Source organism: Onychostruthus taczanowskii, unplaced genomic scaffold (assembly GCF_017590055.1).
Source record: "Onychostruthus taczanowskii isolate IOZ18803 unplaced genomic scaffold, ASM1759005v1 scaffold1, whole genome shotgun sequence".
NCBI classification, from domain to species: Eukaryota; Metazoa; Chordata; class Aves; order Passeriformes; family Passeridae; genus Onychostruthus; species Onychostruthus taczanowskii.
Genome location: NW_024496525.1, coordinates 12,568,891 through 12,592,486, shown reverse-complemented (window position 1 = coordinate 12,592,486; position 23,596 = coordinate 12,568,891). Strand labels below are relative to the sequence as shown.

The 23,596-nt window shown below is 33.4% G+C and overlaps 1 protein-coding gene across 4 annotated transcripts in view; it reads left to right on the top strand.

The window, feature by feature from the left end:
* NOVA1 (NOVA alternative splicing regulator 1) overlaps positions 1-23,596 on the top strand; it is a 143,443-nt gene that overhangs the window by 99,304 nt on the left and 20,543 nt on the right. For all 4 annotated transcript variants that reach the window (XM_041403174.1, XM_041403186.1, XM_041403179.1 and 1 more), the window contains 2 exons: positions 7,571-7,737; positions 18,230-18,301. In XM_041403174.1, coding sequence (XP_041259108.1) covers positions 7,571-7,737; positions 18,230-18,301 — 239 coding nt within the window. The remainder of the gene's footprint in view (positions 1-7,570; positions 7,738-18,229; positions 18,302-23,596) is intronic.

Below are 23,596 nucleotides of genomic sequence, written 5' to 3'. Positions count from 1 at the left end.
GGACTACTATGCAGAATACTTCTAATGATATAGCATGTTTCTTTACAGTTTATTCGCACCTGTAATTACTATTGCCTCTAATGTTTGCCTTGAACACTATAGATAAAGGTGATTTCTTGCAAGATCATGACTTAATTTAAAAAGCATTCATTAGTAATAAGCATACTCTTGAAAAATCATGTTCCTCTGATCACTGTCAGTGTTTACCTGCAATATGTGGGCAAAAATATACATGCAGTTACAAATATTTTAATAGAATTTCTAGTCTAAACTTTAGTATGGCTCATTTACATGAAGTTTGGTATTTGCTTCCTCCAAACAAATAAATGTCCATAATTGTATTATGTGATCTGATTTCTTGAGCAGCTCAGCTTCTCCAGGAGGATTTTCCAAAGCTTTTCATAGGCTTTTAAACTATGGAACTTGAGAAATATTTTTAAGGAGAAAACCTCCTTGGTGATTTCAGCAGTTACCACTCTAAATTAAAAAATGTATCAGTTCCTACAATTTCTCAGAGTGCATATTTTACTGTTTAAATGAGTGAGTTTTTCCCGTTGGTTGGTAATTGTCATGTAGGAGGCATTATGAACAAATGTTCATATTGCTATAACATAGTATAAAAGCAGTAATTGTAAAGTGAACATTACTTTGCAGGAAAAAATAGTCTCACACTCTTTTGTTAATAAAAAAAGTCATTCCAGATATGTTGAAAAACATATGCAATTTCTTTTCTTTCTGTTCTGTGGATCCCTTCTAAAAATAAGGTCCGTTCTTTTCTCCAGCAGATATGGTCTTCTGGTAGTATTGTGTGTGCTTGGTTTTAATGAGCTTGAAAGTTTGACTTGTCATTGACTTACGCATTTTCACCAGATTTCACTACTGGATTTTTAATAAATGTTTAGTTATTTACATGGTTACTGATAAATAGTAGAAAATAGTAACTCTGTGCAATATTCCAGGCACTGATAATCTAAAAAACACATGATGAATAATGAAATTCTTGTATACCATTATTAGAAAGTATCATAATGGTGAGCCCATTTCCTTTGGAAAAAAAATCAGAAGTATGTTCAAGTCCATCAACTATATTACCACTGTTAAGAAAAATCAAAGCAGATTTCCTTTCGTTAGCAGAGAGTACCATGCAATTTGGGGCTCATCAAAACTCGTGATTTTATTTTTTAGGGACAACATATAAATAGAAATTATTAAATTGATTTATTTTGTATTTTGTTTAAGTTCTATGTTTTATATTCCCATTTTTATTGTAAATGTTATGATGGACTCAGGTGGATTTTGTTTGATTAAACAGTAGTTCATTTGTTATAGATAATTGTACAAATAATATATTAAGACAAAAATTCCACAAACAAAATGGATTAAAGTATAGTGCTTCTGTCCATGGTTTGAGGGCTTTCTTATTTCCAGTGCTTTTTTTGTCCAGAAGCATGCTTTCCCAAAGCATAGTTAGAGTATGTTCACTTTCATTGCAGCCATTTGGGCATTAATTTTTACTCATACTTTCTCTGTGAGTGTTTGTTATCTAAGTAACACTTCTACATTAAACCATAGCAAAAAACCCAAAACTCTGGCCTTTCCCTTTGGTTTTGGAGACATTTATCACCATTTGCAGTGGAATCTTTATTTTAATTAATAACTCTTAAACAAAGAGAAGTAGTTACGCTCCTATACTTGCACTATACATGACAGTATAGTAATAATAGTAATTCTTCATCTGTCTTTATGTAACTAAGTTTCTGGGAGATCGTCATCACAGCTGTAGCTGATGCAGAACAAAACAGTTTTTATTCAAGGGATTGTTTCTTTGTAAGATGACTTATCATCTTTTCTAAACCTTTAATAATGATGAGCTTTGAGGTTTTTTTCATTTCTGTGCTTCCTCTCTCACATGGGAATAATCTGTTTCTTGAGTCATAACTACATTAAACCTGGATTCATATAATCCAGTCTTGTTACCAAATCACAAAAGATTGTAGACTTCCTTTCATATAACTCTGAGGAATCGTACATTTCACAAGTTTTGCAGAATTTTTAAACTTGATCCATTTCAATATCTGAGTTCTAGTGAAAGCTGTCACCTATTCAATTACAGTAAAACAAATTGATATATATGTGAGTGTGAATAGGTATGTGCACACATATGTCCAAGGCTGTCCAGATGTCATACCTAAAAGATGTGTTATTAACCTGAGTTCAGCTTCCTGTGAACTTTGTGTGAGTGTCCTGTGCAAGCAGTTCCAACATCGTCTTGTGTGGATGAAAACAAGAGCAAACCATCAATGCCCTAGCATTTCAACCAGCCCTTGTTTCCCCTTTCAGTTTGGGAAGTCTGGGATCATCAGGCTCTGCTTTGGGAGGCACCTTTCTGTCAGTGAAGAATATGGTACAAACTCTGTGTTAAGACCAGTTAATTCTCTGTTCAGAAACAAGGTAAAAAGAATAGGAGAGAGAAATAGGAACTGAAGGACAAAACTGTCCAGTTGAGATTCCTGTAACACTCACATATCTGTGGGATGTTCTTATGTGTTGCATTTAAGACTGTACACTTTATCATTTATATGACAAAGTTTTTTTTATATGTTTTGTTGAAGACCATGTGAGATACCTTTAATGCATTTGAATTTTTAAAAAAAAATTATTTTATGACTTTCATTTTCTGAGGCTTTATGCAAATGTGCAGTGGAAGTGTTATATCCAAGAAAGAGTTTATCAGAATTTAATGTTAAGCAAGTTACTGACAATTTTTAGTTTACTTGGGAATAGTGTCTAAGCACAGTCCTATTTTACCAAGCGGTTTACGAGATCAGGTTTTGGCTGAATCAGTCTGTGTGGTGTTCTATAGAATCCTACTCTAACAGCCAGCTGATCATGGGTCACAAGAATCCATGTACAGGACATTGGGTTTAGTAGAGTGCTGTACTGGGAGTTGTCAAACAAAAAGCTTAATGTAAATGAGCAGATGAGAGATTGTAGTGCAGCTTTCACTTAGTTAAGGTTTTAACTTTGGCTTCTCTCACAGGTTCTCCCTTTTAGTGTCCAAGAAATTGGCATGGTACACTGGAAAACTACGAGGAGATTTAATTAGTGGATGCATTGGGATTACCCTGGGCTGCTATTGCATTGTGCTTTTTAGGTTTTCAAATTCTCTTTAAGATTGACAAAAAAGCCCAGTGTAAAGTTTATAGAGTCATATAAATGCCAGAGATTTCGGAAAGGTGCCATGCATTCCTCAAAACATTTCAGCTGAGAAATGCTTCTTATTTTCCAAAGACACAGCAGCACATTTACCATTTAGTGAGCATTTCTGTGAGTATATTTCTGAGGAGAAAAACTCCTACACATTGAATCAGAGTCTTTAAGTAAGCATTTTAAATTTTAGTGGCAACCATGTATAGATGTGTGCCACTTAAGTACAGAAATGCAAACATCAAGAGCATCAGGATCATTTATCCTGTTGCATCTCCTGCCATTTATTCTAATGGTTGCTATAAAAGCTGTATCAGCTGTCCAATAAGTAAATAACATTCTCAGAGAAAAATCATGGTCCGTTGTTTGGAAGTTGTTGAAGAAATTAGTGTGGTGTCCCAAGAATATTTGCCAGAAGTAAAATTATAGATAGTTACTAGAGGTAGGAGGAAAAATGAGTTCTTAAAATAAAGTTATTGCAAGCCTGTTTATGTTTTAGTCCTAATTTATTAGATATCAAAAGAGTCTTTTGTCTAGTTTCCTGTAAATTGTGTGATGCCTGGTGATGATTTCACTTTTCCCTTTCCTATGGAACTGTAGAGAAAAAAGAAATATTCTAAATAATGCCATGTGAAAAAAAAAGGGCCCAAAAATGCCCTCCTCTAAACTAAACAAAATAAACTAAAAAAAAAACAAACAAAAAACCCAAACAAACAAAAAAAACCAAACAACAAACAGATAAACGTTTCCTTTTATCTCTGATGGTTTTACTAATATTTTTTTTTAGTGAGTGTACAGGCAGGGTATTTTTGTGCAGTTAGATTCTGCCTCTTATTTGATAAGAAAAAGTTAAACCCCACACATGCAACTTGAATTTGCATTCTAATATAAGGGGAAAGAAATGACACTGCACTTGCTGAAAAGTAATTTGAGACCCTTAGGGAAAAAAAACAAAACAAAACAAAAGATTGTACAAACATCAGCAGCATGTCTTCAGATAGTTTTTTTCCAATACATTCAAATTTCTACTACGGACTTTGTTATTATTGAACCTAAATAAAAGCATTTTTCTGGGTTTATTTAATGTACAGGGATGATGATCACCTATTCTACATTTAGCCATTATCTGTGTCAAAATTATTCTTCTCTTGTATATGTTTTGTATCTTCATGTATTAAAGGCGGTGTACAATACATAAACTTAGCACCTAATTGAATTGTAAATAATTTTTAAAAAGAAAATAATTTTATCTTATTTATGCTTACACAACATAAATAAGGGCAGTGAGCTTTGGTAGTTTGATTTTCTTTGTCAGCTATTTCAAAAATTATGTCTGTATTTTAAATACATATTTTGAAAATCATATGACAAAAGTATATATATATAGATGGCTGAGCTTTTGTTCACAGAAATGTGAAAAAAGGATTGAATAAAATTGTTAACTGAAAATTATGAGCAATTTGGCACTTTAATACATACACTAGAAGTTTCACCAGTGTTAGTGATTCCTAGGATTATTTTTGCTATACAGGTTGGTCATGTAGCTGGCAGTTTTTCTTATGCGTAATTCTTGTAAATTATTGTACTCAAGTATCGGAGTGAGAAGCTGTTACAGTTGTGAAGGAATATGACAGCATTGCTTCAAAAAGATTAAGACAATTCAAAACTGAATGAGTTTACAATTTCTCCGCATTTTTAACTTTTAATTATTTTTGCGCACGTGACTATCAAAGTAAATGTGCAGTTTCAGACTTTAACTGTGTGAGATGTGTTGCACAATTTTATTTTTTCATGGGACAGTGATTTCTGCTACTACATCCCAGTTTATGCATACTGAAATGTAACATGTTCGGTCTGTGGTATTACATACCGCATATTTTTATTATGCAGCACCTTCCAAAATAACACGGATTGCAAAACACCCTTCAGTCACTTAGGGTCAAGTCTCCCGACATTGCTGTTTAGCACGGAGTGTTTTCCATTGAGGGTTTTGACAGGAGCCCTCCCTGCTGAGCGCTCTCAGGATGCGCTGGGGCGGCTGGCCCGTAACCCGAGCTGTGTCTTGTTTCCGTGTGTTGTCTGCAGAGCCGGAGAACACTTGCATTAGCTGCATTGATCAGCCCACCTCGCGGCTCATCGTTTAGGAGACAATTAATACTACCTTGTAAGGACTCCCCGGAGCATTTCCTTGGAGCTGGATTGCTTTACACAGAAACCACAGGCGATGTTGGCAAAAGGGGAGGGAGCCAAGTAGGGAAAAGAAAAAAAAGCATTAGGAAAGCTTTGTCTAGGTACCAAGTTTCACTTGCTGTGGTGACTTTCTCTCATGGCAGTCAAACTCCCTGTTCTGAGAAAGCATTTGCAAAACAAAAATTAGTTGTATTTTGAGGATGATTTGTTGAAAAGATGCTGTAAGAGGTCATAGAAATATTTTTTAAGTCTTCCTCTTGAGAACTATGCGTTTGATTGGGAGACTTTTATAACTTGCAGTTAAGAGTGTAAACATTCTAATTTTATAGTAAGGATTAATAATCTGACATATTTTGAAGTATTGGTTGACATGTTTTAATTCTAATATTAATTATTTTTAAATAACATTTTGATAGACAAAAAAATAAAAAGTATGTTTCTTATTCTGTCTTTTTTGCTGTGGTGCTTCTACTAGTGTTGAATTTCAGTATTGCCTGATACTTAAGACAAAAATCAGATTTTAAGTGATTTTATGTGAATACATTATCTTAAGAGCAGGTAAGGCTCTTGGTGTGCTTCTTCATCTTTAGGTTATAAAATATTTAAGCTTAGAAATCATTCACAGAAGCAGGTGAAGAGCATGAACTAATAAAACCCAGCTGTTTTTTTGGAAATTCCTAAGGTTACCGTACTGTTCTCTGTTAAAGTCTATGTTGCACTCTTATAAGGAGCGTATCTTAAGATGATAAAAGCTGATTATATAAACATAAAATTGATAGGGAATTTTATGGAGAAGGTTGCTTCCCACTCTTGTGCATTAATCTGTGTGATTCCATATAGGTTCTACAGTGGAAATGAGGCCAACCATCATGTGGTGAATTTCAGAAATTTTTGCAAACTTGTATTTGCCACATCATTATATTGTCATTTTCATTTTCTTAGGTAGAGTGAATTAATTTTATGTGAGAAAAGATTAATTTGTGTCCTTATATCAATAGTATTTACTAGGCGTATATCAATGAAAAATATTACTTTATTTATTTTTGTGCTAATTCCATGGCTTAGATTTGTTATTTTGCTCTCCTTCTACATAGTCTTGAAGTAAAATATGGACTGACATTGAATAGAGATATGTATCTGGCTTATCTTTGCGACACAATCAGTATTATGGTACTACTATATTTTTAGTAATACACCAATATCTTGATAGTTCATTTTATAATTGTCTTTTGTTAATAGAACTATTCTACTGATATTTGAAGACAACAGTGAGGTGATGAATACAAAAAAAATAGTGTATGATGGAAGTGTAAAGAATATATTTTTGAAAGTACGGATTATGTGAAATTTTAAGGCAGTTTTACTTGAGCATGTAGGTTGTCTTATATTGGTATTCCTGCAGAATGAAATTGGAAACTACAATATTCCTTTTTAAGTTGGTTTTGAGGGGTTTAGGGAGTTTTATTCCAGCTCCTGTCAGATCCTGTTTTTCAAATCAAAACTGATTTTCTGGAACCTATTTAAGTCGTTTGATATGTGGAATACAGAACATGGATTGTTTCAGTGAAATGTCATACTCTTACCCTTAGGATTGGTACTGGGAGGTTTTATATTTGTTTAGTGAAGATGTATCAAACTGTAACCCAATATGTAAAATAGCCCTTTTTTGCTATAAAGTCATATAAAATCATCTAAAACCAGTCTTATCATTAAAAAAAAACCAAACCAAAACAAAACAAAAAAAAAAAAAAAAAACCCAAAAAAAAAAAAAAAAAACCAACAAAAAAAAAAAAACAAGGAAGAATTTTCCCACAGTTCTGCATCCATCTTCAGTCATCCTGTAGATGTTTTTAAATAAGAAATCAATAGATAAGAACTGGTGTTGATTTTTTGTACCAGAAACAGAACAATTTCATTTTGGAAGAAGGTTATGAGTATTCTGACCGATGTTATCCAGGGTGATTTGGAAAGTTAGTGATTGTGGGATCTACACCAATAGTTGTTTAAAATACCTTTACATCATCAGCATGTTATTTTTCATTTGTACTTTCAGGGAGGTATTGCTGATTGGCGTTGCAGCATTGCCTTTGGGTGCCACCTTTGTGCCATAACTGAAGCAGTTTGTGGGACCTTGAAGAGTCCACGCCATTCAGATGACTTTTGGTATTTGCAGGTACTACGGAGCGGGTGTGTCTGATCCAGGGAACAGTCGAAGCACTAAACGCAGTTCATGGCTTCATTGCAGAGAAGATTCGAGAAATGCCTCAGAATGTGGCCAAGACAGAGCCTGTCAGCATCCTACAGCCTCAGACCACTGTTAATCCAGACCGCATCAAACAAGTGAGTTTTTGCTTGGGAATAGAGTCACAGCAGCTCCTTAGAAGCGTTAAAGCTTTAGTGCTGGAAGGGGTAAACATAACATGTTCTTTAACAAAATGTTACCTTAGACTTTATTAACTTGCTGATACTCTTTTTCCCTTGTACTTACATGTTCTATGTTTCTCAGCAGTTCTTTTAGACAGTGTTTTATAAATTCCAATGCCATGCTCTGATGTGTTTTTTTCGTAAACTTTTCTTTACTGTATAAGGTGATAATAGACCTCTAGGTGTTAGTTAAAGGTTGCTGAATTTTAATATTAAATTGTGAACCCTATGTAAATCTTAAGTGTTACTAAAAATCACAGATTACCTGAATGTTCTCTACGTTTATGTATATAAATAAAAGAGAAAAGGTAACTTCTTTTTTAGACCCTAAATTAGATAATTTAAATCTTGCCTGTAAGAACTTTAAAGCATAAGGATAATTCACTTGGGAAGTTTTTTACAAATTCATTTTATGTTATTTTTGAGCATTTTTTGCCTGTTTTTTACTGGCTTCATTCAAATGATATTGCAAAAACTGTTTGCAAGCTATTATTGCCCTTGTTCTTTATTCTTTGATTTTCCATACAAATTTTAATTTTAAAATTTTACTCTGTAAGGAGAATGAGAAATATGCATCATACAGGATTGAAAGTTATTAGTAAAATTTTGTCTTGCCTCTCTATCCTGTAGAGGAAAGATTTTAGTTTCTCATCTGTCCTATAGGGGAAAAGATTGTTTTGTTCTTCTATGCTAGTAAGGTTCAATTTCCTATAATTTGGTAACTGTGTGCAATTATTTTACTTTGTATACAGTGACATACACAGAATGCTTATATAAAGATGTTTTTTCAGCAGGATGAGTTTGCAACAGACTGCTTTAGATGGATGAAACTGTGCACAAACCATTTATATGCTTTCTAATATTTGCTATTTTTTTTTCTGTATGCGATAATTTTGCATACAAATTACTCTAGATAGTTTATAAGAAAATACTAAAAAGAAAGCCCCCAATTTTATAAGATTAGTTTCTCAATTATTAGACATTAAAATGATTATGCCTGAAAGATAAAGATCTGAAATTGATCTATATTTTGAATGGATTTTCTGCTGATAAAATATTGGATTTCATGCCAATATTTCTTAATCCAGTGGGAAATGAGTCTTCTCTATTAGAATAAAAAGTGGTTTTCCCCTTTTGAAATGAAATTCAGCTAGTTTTTTTAGGTAAGTCAGTAGGATCCTGAGAAACTAGATTAAAGAACTCTTTAGTGAAATGTCTGAATAATTACTCTGCTGTGTCTGAAGATGATATATCTTGTTGTCCACACTGTTTCTTCAGAAAATGTATTTGCAAAGTTGTTGAGGTTGTTTTTCTTTTATTTTGGGGGCATGTTTTTTGACTGGTTGGTTGGTTTGGTTTGGTTGTTTGTTTAGTTGTTGCTGGTTTGGTTTTTTGTGTTTTTTTTTTTTCTTTTTAATTTTTTTTCCTCTTCTTTGAAGTTTGTTTAGTTTGGGGTCTGTTGGTTTGAAATGTTAAGTTCACTTAAATTCTGGAGGGGTGGATTAGTGAATGCAGTCACTGCTAATGAAGCTAAGACAGACTAAAGTACAATGTATACTAGCTTTGCATCTTAAAATATAAATATATTACTTGTATACATACAGGTGCATAAGGTAACATCAAATATTTTGGGACATGCATGTGGATATGTTAAACAATTTTAACCACAATGAATTGTTTAAATTCTCTTTTAATGATGCAATATCTGTTCATGATAAATTAATACACTCTAAATATTGACTCAATCTAAAATTGACTCAAACCTAAAATCCATTATTTTTACCAAGAGATGAAATTGTTAGCTTAGTTATTATGTAGTATTTTCAGTTAATTAATCTGTCCTTCAGTATCAGAGTATACTGTACCTTGATGAAAGATATAATACCTTGATTTAAAAATTTAGGAGAATAATATTTTATGAGAGGTTGCCGTGATTTAGAGCTCCAGTGTTCTTATTTTCTTGAGAGCACAAATATGACAATTTTATTTAAATTATTAGTAATAATTTAAACAAAAAACTTAATATCAGTAATTTTGGTTTGGTTTTTTTTTTTTAATAAGCCTTATTATTTGTAATTTCTTCTTTTATGCAAAATTTTACGTGGTTCTTCCTGTCTTAGAATCTTGCCCAAGAACACTGGCACACAAAGTAGTACATTGCAGATTGAAGAAAATCTAAAGTTATCTGAAAGAAAAAAAATTTACCTTCATTTAGGCACTCTAAAAATGTTTCAGTCCAAAAGAAGATGTAGTTTTCTCCCCATTAATAAAGATACCAGTGGTTGAAGTCTTGCAAAGCCACTCATGTCTGTATGAGCATGCAGCTCTCATTTCTCTGTAGGAATTTCTGTGTCTTTGGCTGCTTTTCCAACACTCAACCTAGGGAAGGGAGCTCAGAAAGAAAATGTCTGGTTAGAGATTCAATGAAGAAAGGCAGTATGTAAAGTCTTTGCTGACTACTTGAACTGCAGCACTTTCTGTTTTCACGAGAGGCTGACTCTGGCCTGGCATCTCTCCTTACTAATAGAAATCACTCTCTGAACGTTCTGTCCCTTTAACTTCATCTTTTTCAGCTGCTGAAGATTTGGAAGCAAATCTGTGTGCTTCCTTTTGAGCCTTCTCCAGTTTGTTTTTTTCTCTCTTCTAATCCTTTGGACTTATCAGTAGATAGCAGGGAGTTCTCTCTTCCAAGCAGGTCTGATAGATGTTTAATTGACCAATGTTTGTATCTTTTATATCTACACAACATAGACCATCTCTGTGGATGTCAGCCATCTGCTATTTCTATAAGTATAATTAAACAATAACCAACTGGTTCCTATGCCCTTTTTCTTTCCAGAAACTGCTATGAGCATTTAGCCTCCTTTTCCTCTCTATTAATTAGTGTCATACAAACTCTTTCAAACCATATCATAACTCACAGGAACAAAAACATGTTTTAATAAAGATCATGAGCCTTTGTCTTTGTAATCAACATCCAGAGCTTTAAATTTCACCTCTAAATTAATAGCAACTCTTATGAACAATGGAAAAGGCTGCTTAAATCTGTTTTATCACCTACTTCAGAAATTATTACAACTTTTTTGTAGGCTAGTTACATTTTCCTTCCCGCTTTCAGTTGTAGCAGGTAGCAGATGCTGTAGCAGCCTGTCCAGGAAACACATGGAAACAGAGATGGCCATTGCTGAACTGTGCATTTTATGGAAGGAAAGAGGACCTATCTTAAAGATGAGAGTGCTTCAGGCAGGAGTTCGCACTGTTTGGCCTTCTGAGATCCCTTCCTACCTGAATGATTCTTTGATTCTATGAAATGTTTAGGTCTTTTAAAATGTAGAAAAGGATTTAGAATTTCCTCCTCATAAATCAAGGAAGAAAACTTTAATGTATGAATAAAACTTTCATGTATAGAACTTCCAATTAAAGTTTTCACTGGACCTAGTTTCACTTCAGCTTTTTCAGTAGATAATTAATGTCTCATGAGTTAAATCTCTGTTTATTAATCATGGCCCCAGTTACTTTATTCAAAATCTACAAAAGTTATTGTTTGAACTAAGATTTGTAATTTCATATTCCTCTATTGAAAGCAAATTCTTTTACTCCAGAAATATTGATCAACAACAAAAGAGAAAGCTTAATAATTTTTAAATAAAAGCTTTTTCTTCTAATGCCTATATAGAACCTGAGTATAAGAATACACAGCTGAAAACATTGGCTTAAATGGAGGAGAGGGTTGTTGGTTTGGATTATGAGTTCTTCAGATTATAAAGGCTGAGTAGACTTCATAGAATCATGGAATGGTTTTAGTTGGAAGGCAAATTAAAGATTATCTAGATCCAACCCCTGTACCAGGAACACTAGACCAGGTTGCTTTGTCCAGCCTGGCTTTGAACAGTTCCAAGTATGGATCATCCACAGTTTCTCTGGTCAACCTCTTCTAGTGCCTCACCACCATCACAGTAAGGTCTCCCTCTAATATCTAATCTAGATCTACCTGTTCCAGTTTCAAAACCTCATCCCTTGTCCAGTCCCTACTCTGCCCACTAAAACGTCTGTCCCAGTCTTTCCTTTGGCCCCCTTTAAGTGATGAAAGTCTGCTCTAAGGTCTTCAAGAAGCTTTCCTGTCTCTAGAATAAACAATGCCAATTCTCTCAGCCTGTCTTCAGAGAAGATGTGCTCCAGTCACTGATCATCTTTGTGGACCTGTTCTGGATCTTCTCCAGCAGTTCCATGTCTCTCCTATCATGAGAGCCCCAGAGGTGCATGCAGCACTGAAGGTGGAGTCTCACTAGAGCAGAGGGACAGAATCACTTCTCATCCTCCTAGTTACTTCTGGTGCAGCCTAGGGTGCAATTTGCTTTTTGGCCTGCATGTGTACATTGCTGGATTGTATTCAGTTCTTAATCCACCAGTATGCTCAGAGTCTTCCTTCCTTAAGAAACTGTCATTGGTTTCTTAAAAAGCCCATCCCTTATGAGAAGCCTTTCTTTTCTTTATCATCCATTGAAGAAAAAAGTCTGTCACCTAGATGAATCTTACTAAACTGTAGAATATGAGAAAATTAAAGTTTTCATTTAAATAAAAAACAAGTAACTTCATAAATCACAGTGTCATCTTTTCATCTACTTAAAAACTTATCATAAACTTTTTTCTTTTGTGAACAGAGGTGAAAAAGCACACCAGTTAGCGTAGTTATAATAAGATATGCAGGGGTCTTCACAAGATGCAAGAACAAAAAAAAGCTATTTAGTTCTGTATATAGAATCCAGTGGCAAAAGTTTAGTCTTCCCTAAAAATATGTGTACTTTATCCTGTCCCTCATGTGCTTAATTCTGCTGGCAGATCACTACTTCTATTTTCTGTTTCGTTTCAGCAGTGTTGAATATAATCTCAATATTTATGCAAAATTTTGTCTATGAATGCAGTCAACTTTGTAGCCATTTATTAACACTTCAGTGCTTCAAAAGTGGAATGAGAATAGAATATTTTGTTGAGGGATGAACAGCAGCATTCAACTTCACATCAATTTTCAGTAGCATTTTGGTTCTTCAGAAAATTCGTACATTTTCTCATACCTTCTGATGGCTTTGCAGTTTTGGTGTATCTTTCTGTATCCCAAAGTATCCCAGAATGAAGAGGTAATCTTCTCTTCTAGAATGAATCTTAAACCCATATCTTACAGGATTTCTCATGGATGTACCTAGTTGTCGCTTTGATTTTGTAAGTCTTTGTTAAGCTTTCTGATGTTTATATTCTTTCAACAAACTTTCTCACACACAGTTCTGTAAATAACCTATGTTTTGCATTCTTTCATGGAAGTGAAGAGAATTGATGGACCCTTGGTCTGTCCAGTGGCATTGGAGAGGTGGCACTGTCACCCTCCAATCCACTGTCACCTTTAGAAAACTATTGGAGTTGGAGTCAGAAAATAAAGTCTTTCTTTTTTGTTCCCCTCGAGAGCAGCAGTGTCTGTGTCATCATTTTGTGCCTTATCACAACACCTAGTTACCTACTTCAGTTTACTGTTATTTCTATGTAACAGCACCAGATCTCGTAGTAGTTCTGTGTTGCTGTGCCAAGTTTTGATGAAGGAGGAGGTCCTCGTTCTTTTTTGTCCCTTTTGATGTAACAGTAATTCTAAATTGTTCCTTTCATCCAGAGTTGCTCTGGTGATCCAAATGGAACCTGGTGGTTTGCTTCAGGCTTCTTATCCCATCTTGTCTTGGACAAAACATGAGATAATCTTTCTTCTCGGTCATGTTTAACCATACTTATTTCCTTTCTCAAAGTCAGGTTCCCAAGAGTTCATAAATACAGATGAGTTACCTCTTAGTCTCTCTGTATTTCCCTATGCCCTCTCTCTTCTTCCACTCAAAAGCAAAACCAAATGCAAAGAGACTGAAATATAATCAAAATTTATTTGTTCTTTACAGAAATGAAAAGGTAGGAAGAAAAAAATAGATCACTGAAGTCATCAAAGTAGCCTTTTTACAGTCTGAATTGTAAGCAAGTTATTAATCCTTTATCCATATGATATTTTTTTGAAATGTGTCATATATTCATACAGTCATCTCCAAGATAAGAATCTTTTGGCAGAGTTACAGATTAAAGGAGACCACAGCAGATGTGAAGACGACTCTCTGTTTAGCAAAGCAGGAGTCTGTTAAGAAAGGTTTATCTCTGATATTGTTGAAAGCCTAGTAAGTCAGTCTTGTAGGTTGTTCAGAACAGTGGGGCCTTGCAGTTCTCTATTTCATTTTAACTGCAGAAGGTCTTAAGATATTTAATACATTTATTTTCAAAGATAACACCTTTTCCTGAAGTGCATTAAAATATTGACTTAAGCAAATTAGTTTTATCACAGTAATTTCAGTGATTAAAAGCACCAATATTAATATGTGCAGGACTGAAGCTCAGTATTAGGTTAGTCTTAATAGTTATTTATTGAAGGTCATGTTATTACCAAGATCTCCTTTGTTTGGCAAGCTCTGTAGTGAGAAACTAGAAAATGGTAAGCTGTAAATACAGTCTCACCTTCACATTTAAATTATATTTTTTCTATGCTTTCATGTCTGTAACCCTGTTTCAAATAATATTTCATTTTCTGCCTTTTCTTTCTAGTCCAAAATATATAAATATACTAGTAAGTACTGAGAGTTAAGTTAATTGTCTCAGTACAGTTTTATTATTTATTACCCATGGTGTAAGTATTGAAATTTCTTTAGTGTAAATATGTATATAAGGGTATCATAGTAATCAAAAGAGTACTCAGACCTTTTGAAACACCATGCAGATGGACTGCATATAATCTATATTGCGATGGTACAGCTATATCTTCACTCTGTTAATCAAAAAATATCAAGAATGGAAGTGTGATGATTTGACCATATTTCTGAACACCCTTTGGTGTATTGTGCTCCCTGAGAAAAGTCTCAGTATAATCAGTGCTTGAGCACAAAAAAGTAGTTTCAGAAGGTGCTACAACTCAAATATGACTAAAATAGAATTTTATTTCTAAAATTAGGCTCCTTTTTAAGTACTTAAAATCTGTTTTCTCAAATACATGTTCTACAAGGGTAAAGTTGGAACAAACACACTGTAACCTGTAACTCATTAATTGTCTCATAACTAGTAGGAAAGGTAATAGTATTTAAGAAAGCAGGGAAGTTTAATTTCATCATGACTTAGATTATACTGTTTAAGAAACACCTTAAAATAAACTCTGCAAGTTTTGGAAGTGGTGTGTGGTAGAAATTCTAACTTCTTTGTTTTATAACATTGTCAGTAGCCAACCTGCAATTTCAGGAAATCCTCAATTACTGTATGGAAGTAGCAGACTCAAAAATTGAAACTCGTAATGTAAATTCACCTTACAATTTCTAACCTGTTTATACATCTCATTGTCAGAAAACTAACTACTAAATTTGACTGCTTGCTTAATGCACAAGATTTGCCAATTTAAAAGCAAAACCTCAAAACATTCTATGCTGCATAATAAGTCAGAATATTGAGTTCTATCTAACTTTCTTTACGAAGCAATTTTGCTGAAAAGTTTTTGCAAAGCAATTGAGACAGTGTAATACTTCTCAGCCAGTGAAAATTCAATACAAACTCCAAATGCCTGTTTCTGGTGGAGACTTTTTAATGTTTGAAAAATCACTTTGTGTTATTTTGATATGAGAGAAATAAATAGGTGTATCTTCAGAATTATATGGAAGCTTAAAAAGAGATTAATTCTTACAAAACACTGTCAATTATTTTATATATATATATATAAATATGTGTATGTGTGTGTATATACGTATATATATATAAAACTAAAAGTAATGTCAGTAAACAGTGTAAGAGAGAGATCAAGCCTCAAATACAAACAACCTGATATACAAAGGAAAAAAGCACCAAAACCACGAGACAAAAAATAATTATTTTCAGTATTTAGCCTTTTTTTTTTAATAAAAGGTGTTTCTCATAGTTGATTGTGATTATTAATACAGTCTTTGCTTTTAAATTTATTAATCTGTTTTTTTCTTTTGTATTTTAAGCAAGCTTTTGCTAAAATAAATAATGAAATGCTTCTACTTAGTAGACGTTATAGTTTAACAGTCACCTGAAATGATTATTGCCACTCCCTTTTTCATCGTGGCCATATATTTCTGTGCTTTAGGAAGATTGCTATGCATTGAAATCTGAGATGTTTCCAGTTTCTTAAATCATCTGTGGTATCAGTGATTGTCATTATCCAGTGTTGAAGTGTTCTACATATTTCCCAATAAATCCACTAGTTAAGTTTGATAATGACTGTGAAGAAAAAACTATTTTTCCTTTTAATAGGCAACCTAGCATACCAAAACAACATACAGTAGCATATGTGCTAGTTAGCAGTGGTGTTGATAACACAAACTATCAGTTTTCTGAAATACTTTAGTCAAAATATATTAGCAATTTTTTTTTTCTTTTGGGGATTTCAGGATGGAAGTTTAATACTTAGCTATAATAAAGACAACCGATTGGGGGTATAAACAATTTTCCATTCTTTTTGGTTGGGATTTTTTTGTTTTGTTTTGGGTTGTGTTTTTATATTTTTTTCCTGTTTAGCCTTAAAAGATAAAAATCAGTTCATTGCAATTTCAGACTTTGGTAAGAGAAATACTGCATCATCTCACTAAAATTAGAAGTATAATTCTATATCTGAACAAGCTTAGCTGTGTACTACTGTGGAATCAGACACATCTTTTGCTAAATAATTCTAGCCCCTCACAAATGGACCCCTCATGATGGTCCCATGTTTGGTACATAAAGACATGGGAGAATCCTTTATAATTGCCTTGATTTTTACAATGTGGTGTGCCTGCTGACCAACAGCAGTTTGCCAAGCTGCATACTTTTTATAAGGTCCTATACATGATATTATTTTATACATAACCATCATGAAAGAGTCCCAGTTGGTGCTTAAACTGTCTTTATTTGTTTTTATTGTTTTACAATGAGTAAGAAGTTGGAAGCAAAATAGGGATCTGTTTCTTAAGGTTTTATTTTTCCTGTTTTGACTGCCTGTTTATGTACAAACTATGAAAAATGGATCTTCATACTGTTTAACATACATCTAAAATATTTGTGTGTGCATATGTACAAGCCCATATTTTGCTAATACATAACTTTATGCATTCACAGTGTCCCAGCTTTCTCATATGCATTAAGAGTTTTAGTGCAAAAGTATGTATACCTATTTTATGAGGGACTGTCAATGATTGTAAGTAACAGAACTGCTGAAAGTGTGAAATTTTGCTTTATTTATTTCTAAATAGTTTTGGTTAGTAACTATATTAGCATATGATAAATTCCACTGTATAGCACTTTAACACTTATTTCTTGACATAAAAATAGTGTAATTTTTGATATTTTATAATATTTATATATTGCAAAGATGTCACAAACATGCTTTGAATAAGTATTGTATGTTATGTTTTGAAAATTGGAATTTTACTTTTTTACGACATTTATAAAAAGAATAGAAGAGTTTTTCTGTCACGATCTAATACTTTTAAAGGAGAAATGTGTATATGAAATTTTTAAACAGAGCAGTGCTTTTTTAATATGTTCCAGAATTAATGTTAAGCATATGTATATTATTTAGAAAAGATTATCAATAAATATGACTCTTAATTCTTTTTTGTGTTTATTTTGAACACAGAACTATAATAAGCTATTGACCTTTGCTCAACTAAATGAACGTTTTTAACACTAGTCATAAATATTTTGTAGTTATTTGTTTTGAAGGTATTAGTTGCATGTTCATCCATCATGAGATTGATGCTTACATTTTTTCACCTGCTTCTAGATTAAAAAAGATCAATGAATATTTTAGCAGTTAGAATATTGCCAGAAACTCGGTAGCTTCAGCGTAACTGTTGTAAGGTATGGAACACAGTTTGCTGGCTCTAAGTCTTATTGTAGAATGGTGCTTTATCAAGTGCCAGAGTAAATGTCTTAGCTTCTTGCAGACATTGGCCCTGTTTGTTCATAGACTGATAACTGTTTCTAGTGTGCTCATTGAACTTGCTGGAATTTTTGTTTACTTATAGTCTTCATTTTCCCCAAGAGGATGAGAGAGGAAAGAATATATTCCTCATGTGGTCAGCATATTTTTGAGTATTTATGTGAGTTCACCATCTTGATTTCAAGTCATGAATTTGTTTTTACATGCATAAGCATGCATATTTACATGCATTATTTATCCAATTGACTTTAAATTCCATTAAGTTCCAATGAGTAGGAGAAAGATTTTTGTCTTAGGCATTTTTTATTTCTTTTAATTTTCTAGTTATGTTATTTTGTTGGTTTATTTATTTTTTTAACTGTTCAGTCTAAGGCTTGTAAAGGTTGATTTGCTCCTGAACTGCTTTGTTCCCAGACATTGCCATCTTCCCCAACTACCACCAAGTCCTCTCCATCTGATCCCATGACCACCTCCAGAGCCAATCAGGTACAGTATCATCCTACCATCTACACCATACTTTTCACGGGTGACAGCTTGCAAACTGGAGAAAAAGATATGGTGGGTTAAGGATTTATTCGTTCATTCACATATATACACCCATAACCATAGATATCTAACTCTTGTTAGAAATTGGTAAAGTAAATGGAAAATATTGCTTCTTTTAATTTGTTTTGGTGGGCTTCGTTAAAATCTCTGATGAAAGCAAAGTATCTTTTAAAATAGTTGGGTTGCTTTTTTTTTCCATTTGATAAATTGCAAGGATACAAAACTGGTGTGTTTGTAGACAGAGTAATTCTTGGTTTATATATGTTTGTGTATATATGCACACACGTATTTACTTCCTGGATCAGTTTTAAATTATAATAGAATTACCCCTAAACCCATGCTTAAATAGCTGGAATTCAACCCAGCAATGGCAAACAGATTTGTTAATTGCAGAATTTTTAAATGTGTTTGTGGACAGTAACATTATTTAAATTTAAATATTTTAAATGAAAATTTAATGATGAAGAGTTAAGTAAAATTAAGTCTCTCTAAAAACATGCTAAACACATCTAAGTTTAATTTATATCACATTTTTAAATGCATAAACTGTCCATTTAGCAGCATGTTAATTCTACTGATTTTTTTTTTTATTTTAACTGGAAAAGTCCATGTCCAGTTGATTGTGTCCACAAATTATCATATTATCTTCGTCTTCCCTATAAAAATCGTAAAAAATTGCTACATACCATGCTTTTTAGAACTTATTCATGCTTAAAAATACCTTATTTATTTTTGATGTGCTGTTAAACTTAATGTACTTTTGTGTTTGAATAATGTAAGTATTTAGTATATGCTGAGTTCCCACAGTCTGTTCCCACAGCTGAATGTTGGTATCAGATCTTGAATAAATAACATCAAATATGAGAAAAGTTTACTTCACAAGCTAATTTCCCCTGAAAGCTAACACTGTTATTAATTACTGAATCTCTGATTCTTTTTGAACTGCTTAGAACTTGCTGGTATTTGAACAAACAATTTCACATGAACGGAAGCGTATTAAAGCATTATACTTTTGATCAACACATGACATTTATTGAAGGGAGTGTCAAATACAGAAAGTAATGAAATTTAGAAAGAAATTGTATAGATAGAGGCACTACTAAGAAAAATATAGGTTGTGATATCCTTGACTTCAAGACTTAAAAGCCTTCTTCATCAGCCTGCTTCCATTCCAGCAACAGTTACTTGGCTTCATCATCATTAAATGACAAAGATGAAATCTTTGCCAACACGTAGGGATGTTTTACGATCTCTGTTCAGCTTTTATTCTCTCTTAATTTTAGTATTTTGTTTATTTTAATTAGAAGGTTTTGAAAATGAGTGCAGAGATTGTTTTTTAAAGGGTTCTTATTATTTTTCTTTCACACTTTTTTTTAAGTATATCCTGATGATCTTTATTTAGAGAAAAAGGAAGAAATGCTTTTATTTACCGGATATACAATTTGAGCATGTTAATTAGCATAAGAGAAGCACCTACTTTGCATCTGTTCTATGAATTTTATGTTATCAGAATTATAGTGTAGTGTATAAACTTTAAATGACCTTTCAAAGCTAAAAATACTTATGTTTATAGAAAGTTGTTCTATGAGAATATTGTCAAGTAATATAGCTAAATTCACAGGCTAAGTGACATGTATGCTTTGTGTCCTGTCTGTATCCCAAATTACATATTTTAATGCATTTTATTCATAATCTGTGTTCAATTCCATTTTCATATGAGTAATCAAGACCTTTTTTGAACAGCATCAAAACTGTATATATGATGAAGAGTAATGAGTTCCTTAATTGACTTTTGGAACTGCTTTTATTATTAACTATTGAAACTTGTACAGGTTTATGATTATTTTATCCCTTCTCATATTTTCTAGTGATTTCTAGCCATTCCAGCAGGAAGCACAAAGCACATGATAAGGCAATTAAGGCCTTTCTGTTCATTCTGGTGATAAGTGACGTCACTGGCAATTGTTCCCAGGCTGTAGTGGTGATTAGCATTCAGCACCAGGGTATCCACAAGTATCTGCACTGCGGCTGTCACATGGAAATAGGTTCCAACACAATCATCTCAAACCTGTCGGCAGCCACGTGAACTCCCAACAGGAGAGTATCAGAGAACAATAGTAAATGTTTGTTTTGAAATGTGGCTGTGTAAGATAGCTCTCAATAGAAAATAACCGTTCAGGTATGGGTTTGCTTGCAAGATGGTATATTATGATAGCACGAGAGAGCTTAGTTAACTGGATGGATGTCAGGAAAGTCAGCGTTAAGGTGTAAGATGAATTCACAGCACACTGTTGTGTGGATGAGGCAGCATATTAGGTTTAAGATCATTCAATTTTATGTAATGTTTTAATCATGAGAAGATGATATGTTAAAGATTAGAAAGGTGATTAAGCGCGCTTTAAACAGTACTTTATGCTGGGTTGCTGTTGGAGTGAGATTTTTAAGCTGGGCTGGAGGACTCCCCCATAAGTCGTTGCAATTAAAGAATTGTCGAGTCTGTGCTTTGATGAGAACAGCTCGTGTGAGCCTTGTGCTGTACAAGCATGTCAGTTGTGTTCCCCTGACAGAGCTTGAACAATTTCTAGACATGCTTTTTAATACAAGAAGAAAATAGCTCTGCCAACAGAGGTCAGAGGAAGCTAGGCAGGAAATCTGGCTTGTATTAGATCTTCCTTTTAATGACTCACTTTGCCTCCATTCAGATGAGGTCATAACTCTTTTGTATGGCAGTATCAGCTTTTGATGAATTGTTTTTGGAAAAATCCAGTGTTCGTGAACTACTTGTTTTATCATTCTCAAGGAGAGGATAGTCTCTAAAAATGCCTATCTAGTGGAAGAAAAGTTTCTTTAGAACTGTCATGTTTTGCATTATACTGAGTTGCCTTGGGTGCAACAGAAACCTCTTCACTGTAAGTGTTTTTCTCTTTAGTTCTTTGTTCCAGGAAGTTATACATGTGTCAATATTATTCTTGTAAATGTCTTATGTATTTTTTCAGTGGAACTTCCTTGGACCTTTATTCACATTAAAAATCCTACACTGCAAACTTCCCAAGGAAGAAGGAACCAAAGATGCAATAGAATTAGAGGCAATAAAATTTCCAATAACTTTTTTCCCCCCCTCCTGTCTGCCTATTGGTAAAACAAACTCAATCTTTCTATACTTTTAGACTAAAAGCTTCTGTGTTACACCCTCACAAACTTGGTCAGCTTGGTTTATAGCCAAACACTGATAGACATATAGCTACAGCAGTGAAAATGTTCTGCTGATGCCCCTGGAGCTGGCAGGAGGAGGAAATAAATTTGACTTCTCCAAAGTACACTTCAAGAGGTAATTTAATCTCTAAAGTGATAAATAGTGCACTAAACATCATATAGAACATGCTTACTTTTCCTCTGTAGAATCCAGTAAAGGTACAAGTTTTAATTATTATTTTAGCAGTTGACTTTAGATAGACTAGTATTTCTATAATTAAACTCTTTACATATTTTTACTCATTTACAAGATTATTTTTTTTCTTTTTATCTGCCTGCTTTACTGAGGTTACTCTAATTTTAGAGGGAGAAACACATAACACTAGGATTTTATTTCTCCTTTGCCTATTTGATGTATACCTGTAGAGGACACTTGCATGTCTTCTTCTCCAGTCCTCCCTGTCTCCACAAAGTCGGTACCACTGCTGACCTTTGCTACTGACTTAAGAGAATAAAAGGGCCAAAACACACGTTCACACTTATTAGTGAGTCAGGAGAGTAATGGCTAGGAGGCCTTTTTCCTTGCCTTACAATTTGGATAGGCTTAAGCTTAGCAATAAAATAGGATTTATCCTAGCAGACTTTGAGTCATTAACTTACTATATAAACCTTTTATTTTTGCTTTTTTAAAAGCACTATTTTTTGCCATGGTATTTATATTTTTTACAATTATACCTTCAATTTGGCTGCTTTGTTATTGCACCTGAAAATCTTCTTTTATCATTTAGTACAATGTGATACAAATTTTGTGGAGTGCAGATAGGTATAGATTTTGTTCATTCAATTCTCAGGTTTGCTTTTTTTGTTTGAGCATTTCTATCTCATCTTCTTGCTGCAATGTCTGTAATAAATAATACTTTTCAACCTTTTCACATGATGGGACTGAGCCAGTGTTCTTGGAACTGCCTGTACTCAGCAGGTACAGCACAAGCATATGGCTATTAAAATCTTGATATTTGGAATTTGTGCTTTTGGCTCATATTGCCTCTTTATTTTAGGCAAAGTCTATAGCTTGCAAGTGATATATATAATAGTACACATATAACTAGAGATTGGGAGATGAATTGATATTATAATGATCGATGCACCCGATCTCCCTCTCTGACTTTAAAGAACCACCCTATCCCTGATGCAAAATTGCTTGCAGAAGTTTCATCTTTTCATTCCTCACAGAAAGGTAGAATCTGAAAATAAAGGCAGTCCATAAAGCATACTGATAGCTTTTAAAGGGTTGATGAACTCACATTTGACATACAACTACTTGTGGGAGGTAGAGGAAGAAATAGGAAAGAAAGCTTTGTTTCAGTCTTCTGTTATCATTAGGACATGGATTTTTAAAATATGTATAATAACCAGCTTCAAAGGATTTTTTTATTAGTATTTTAATCTTAGCACAAAAATACTGAGCTTTAATGATGATCCCAGGATACTCAATAGTCATCATAGGTCAGTGTGATGTTCTCTCAATTTGCCTTGGAAATTTGAAATGAGGTTTATTTAAGATATTGTGTCTTGGATATTTTAACTTTAATATTAATCTATTTTTGTTTCCCTGATTTTAATGTCAGTTGTTAGGGAAGTGTTGAGAAAATCTGTTTTCTTTAGGGGTCTTTCACATATTGACTAATGCTGGATGGATCACTTGATCTTTCCAAATCTCAGTACTGTCTATTAAAAATCCAAGTCAATATACAATTATTTAACATTCTTATAAAAGGTGCTATAAAATTAAAAATGTGGTATAAATTTAATTTGATTACTAAGAATATTTGCTTTGGTCATTCTCTGAGATACAATTTGACCTTTTGTGAACCAATCTGATTCATCACTGATAAATATGGCCATTTTATTTACATACAGATGATGCTGTCAGTGGTCTACAATACAAACCTAATATTCTGTTTGAAAGAGACTTTATCTAATAGATAGTGTTTTATATGGAGCATGACTAAAGTATTTAGTGAACCAGCTTGTTTTAGTTTA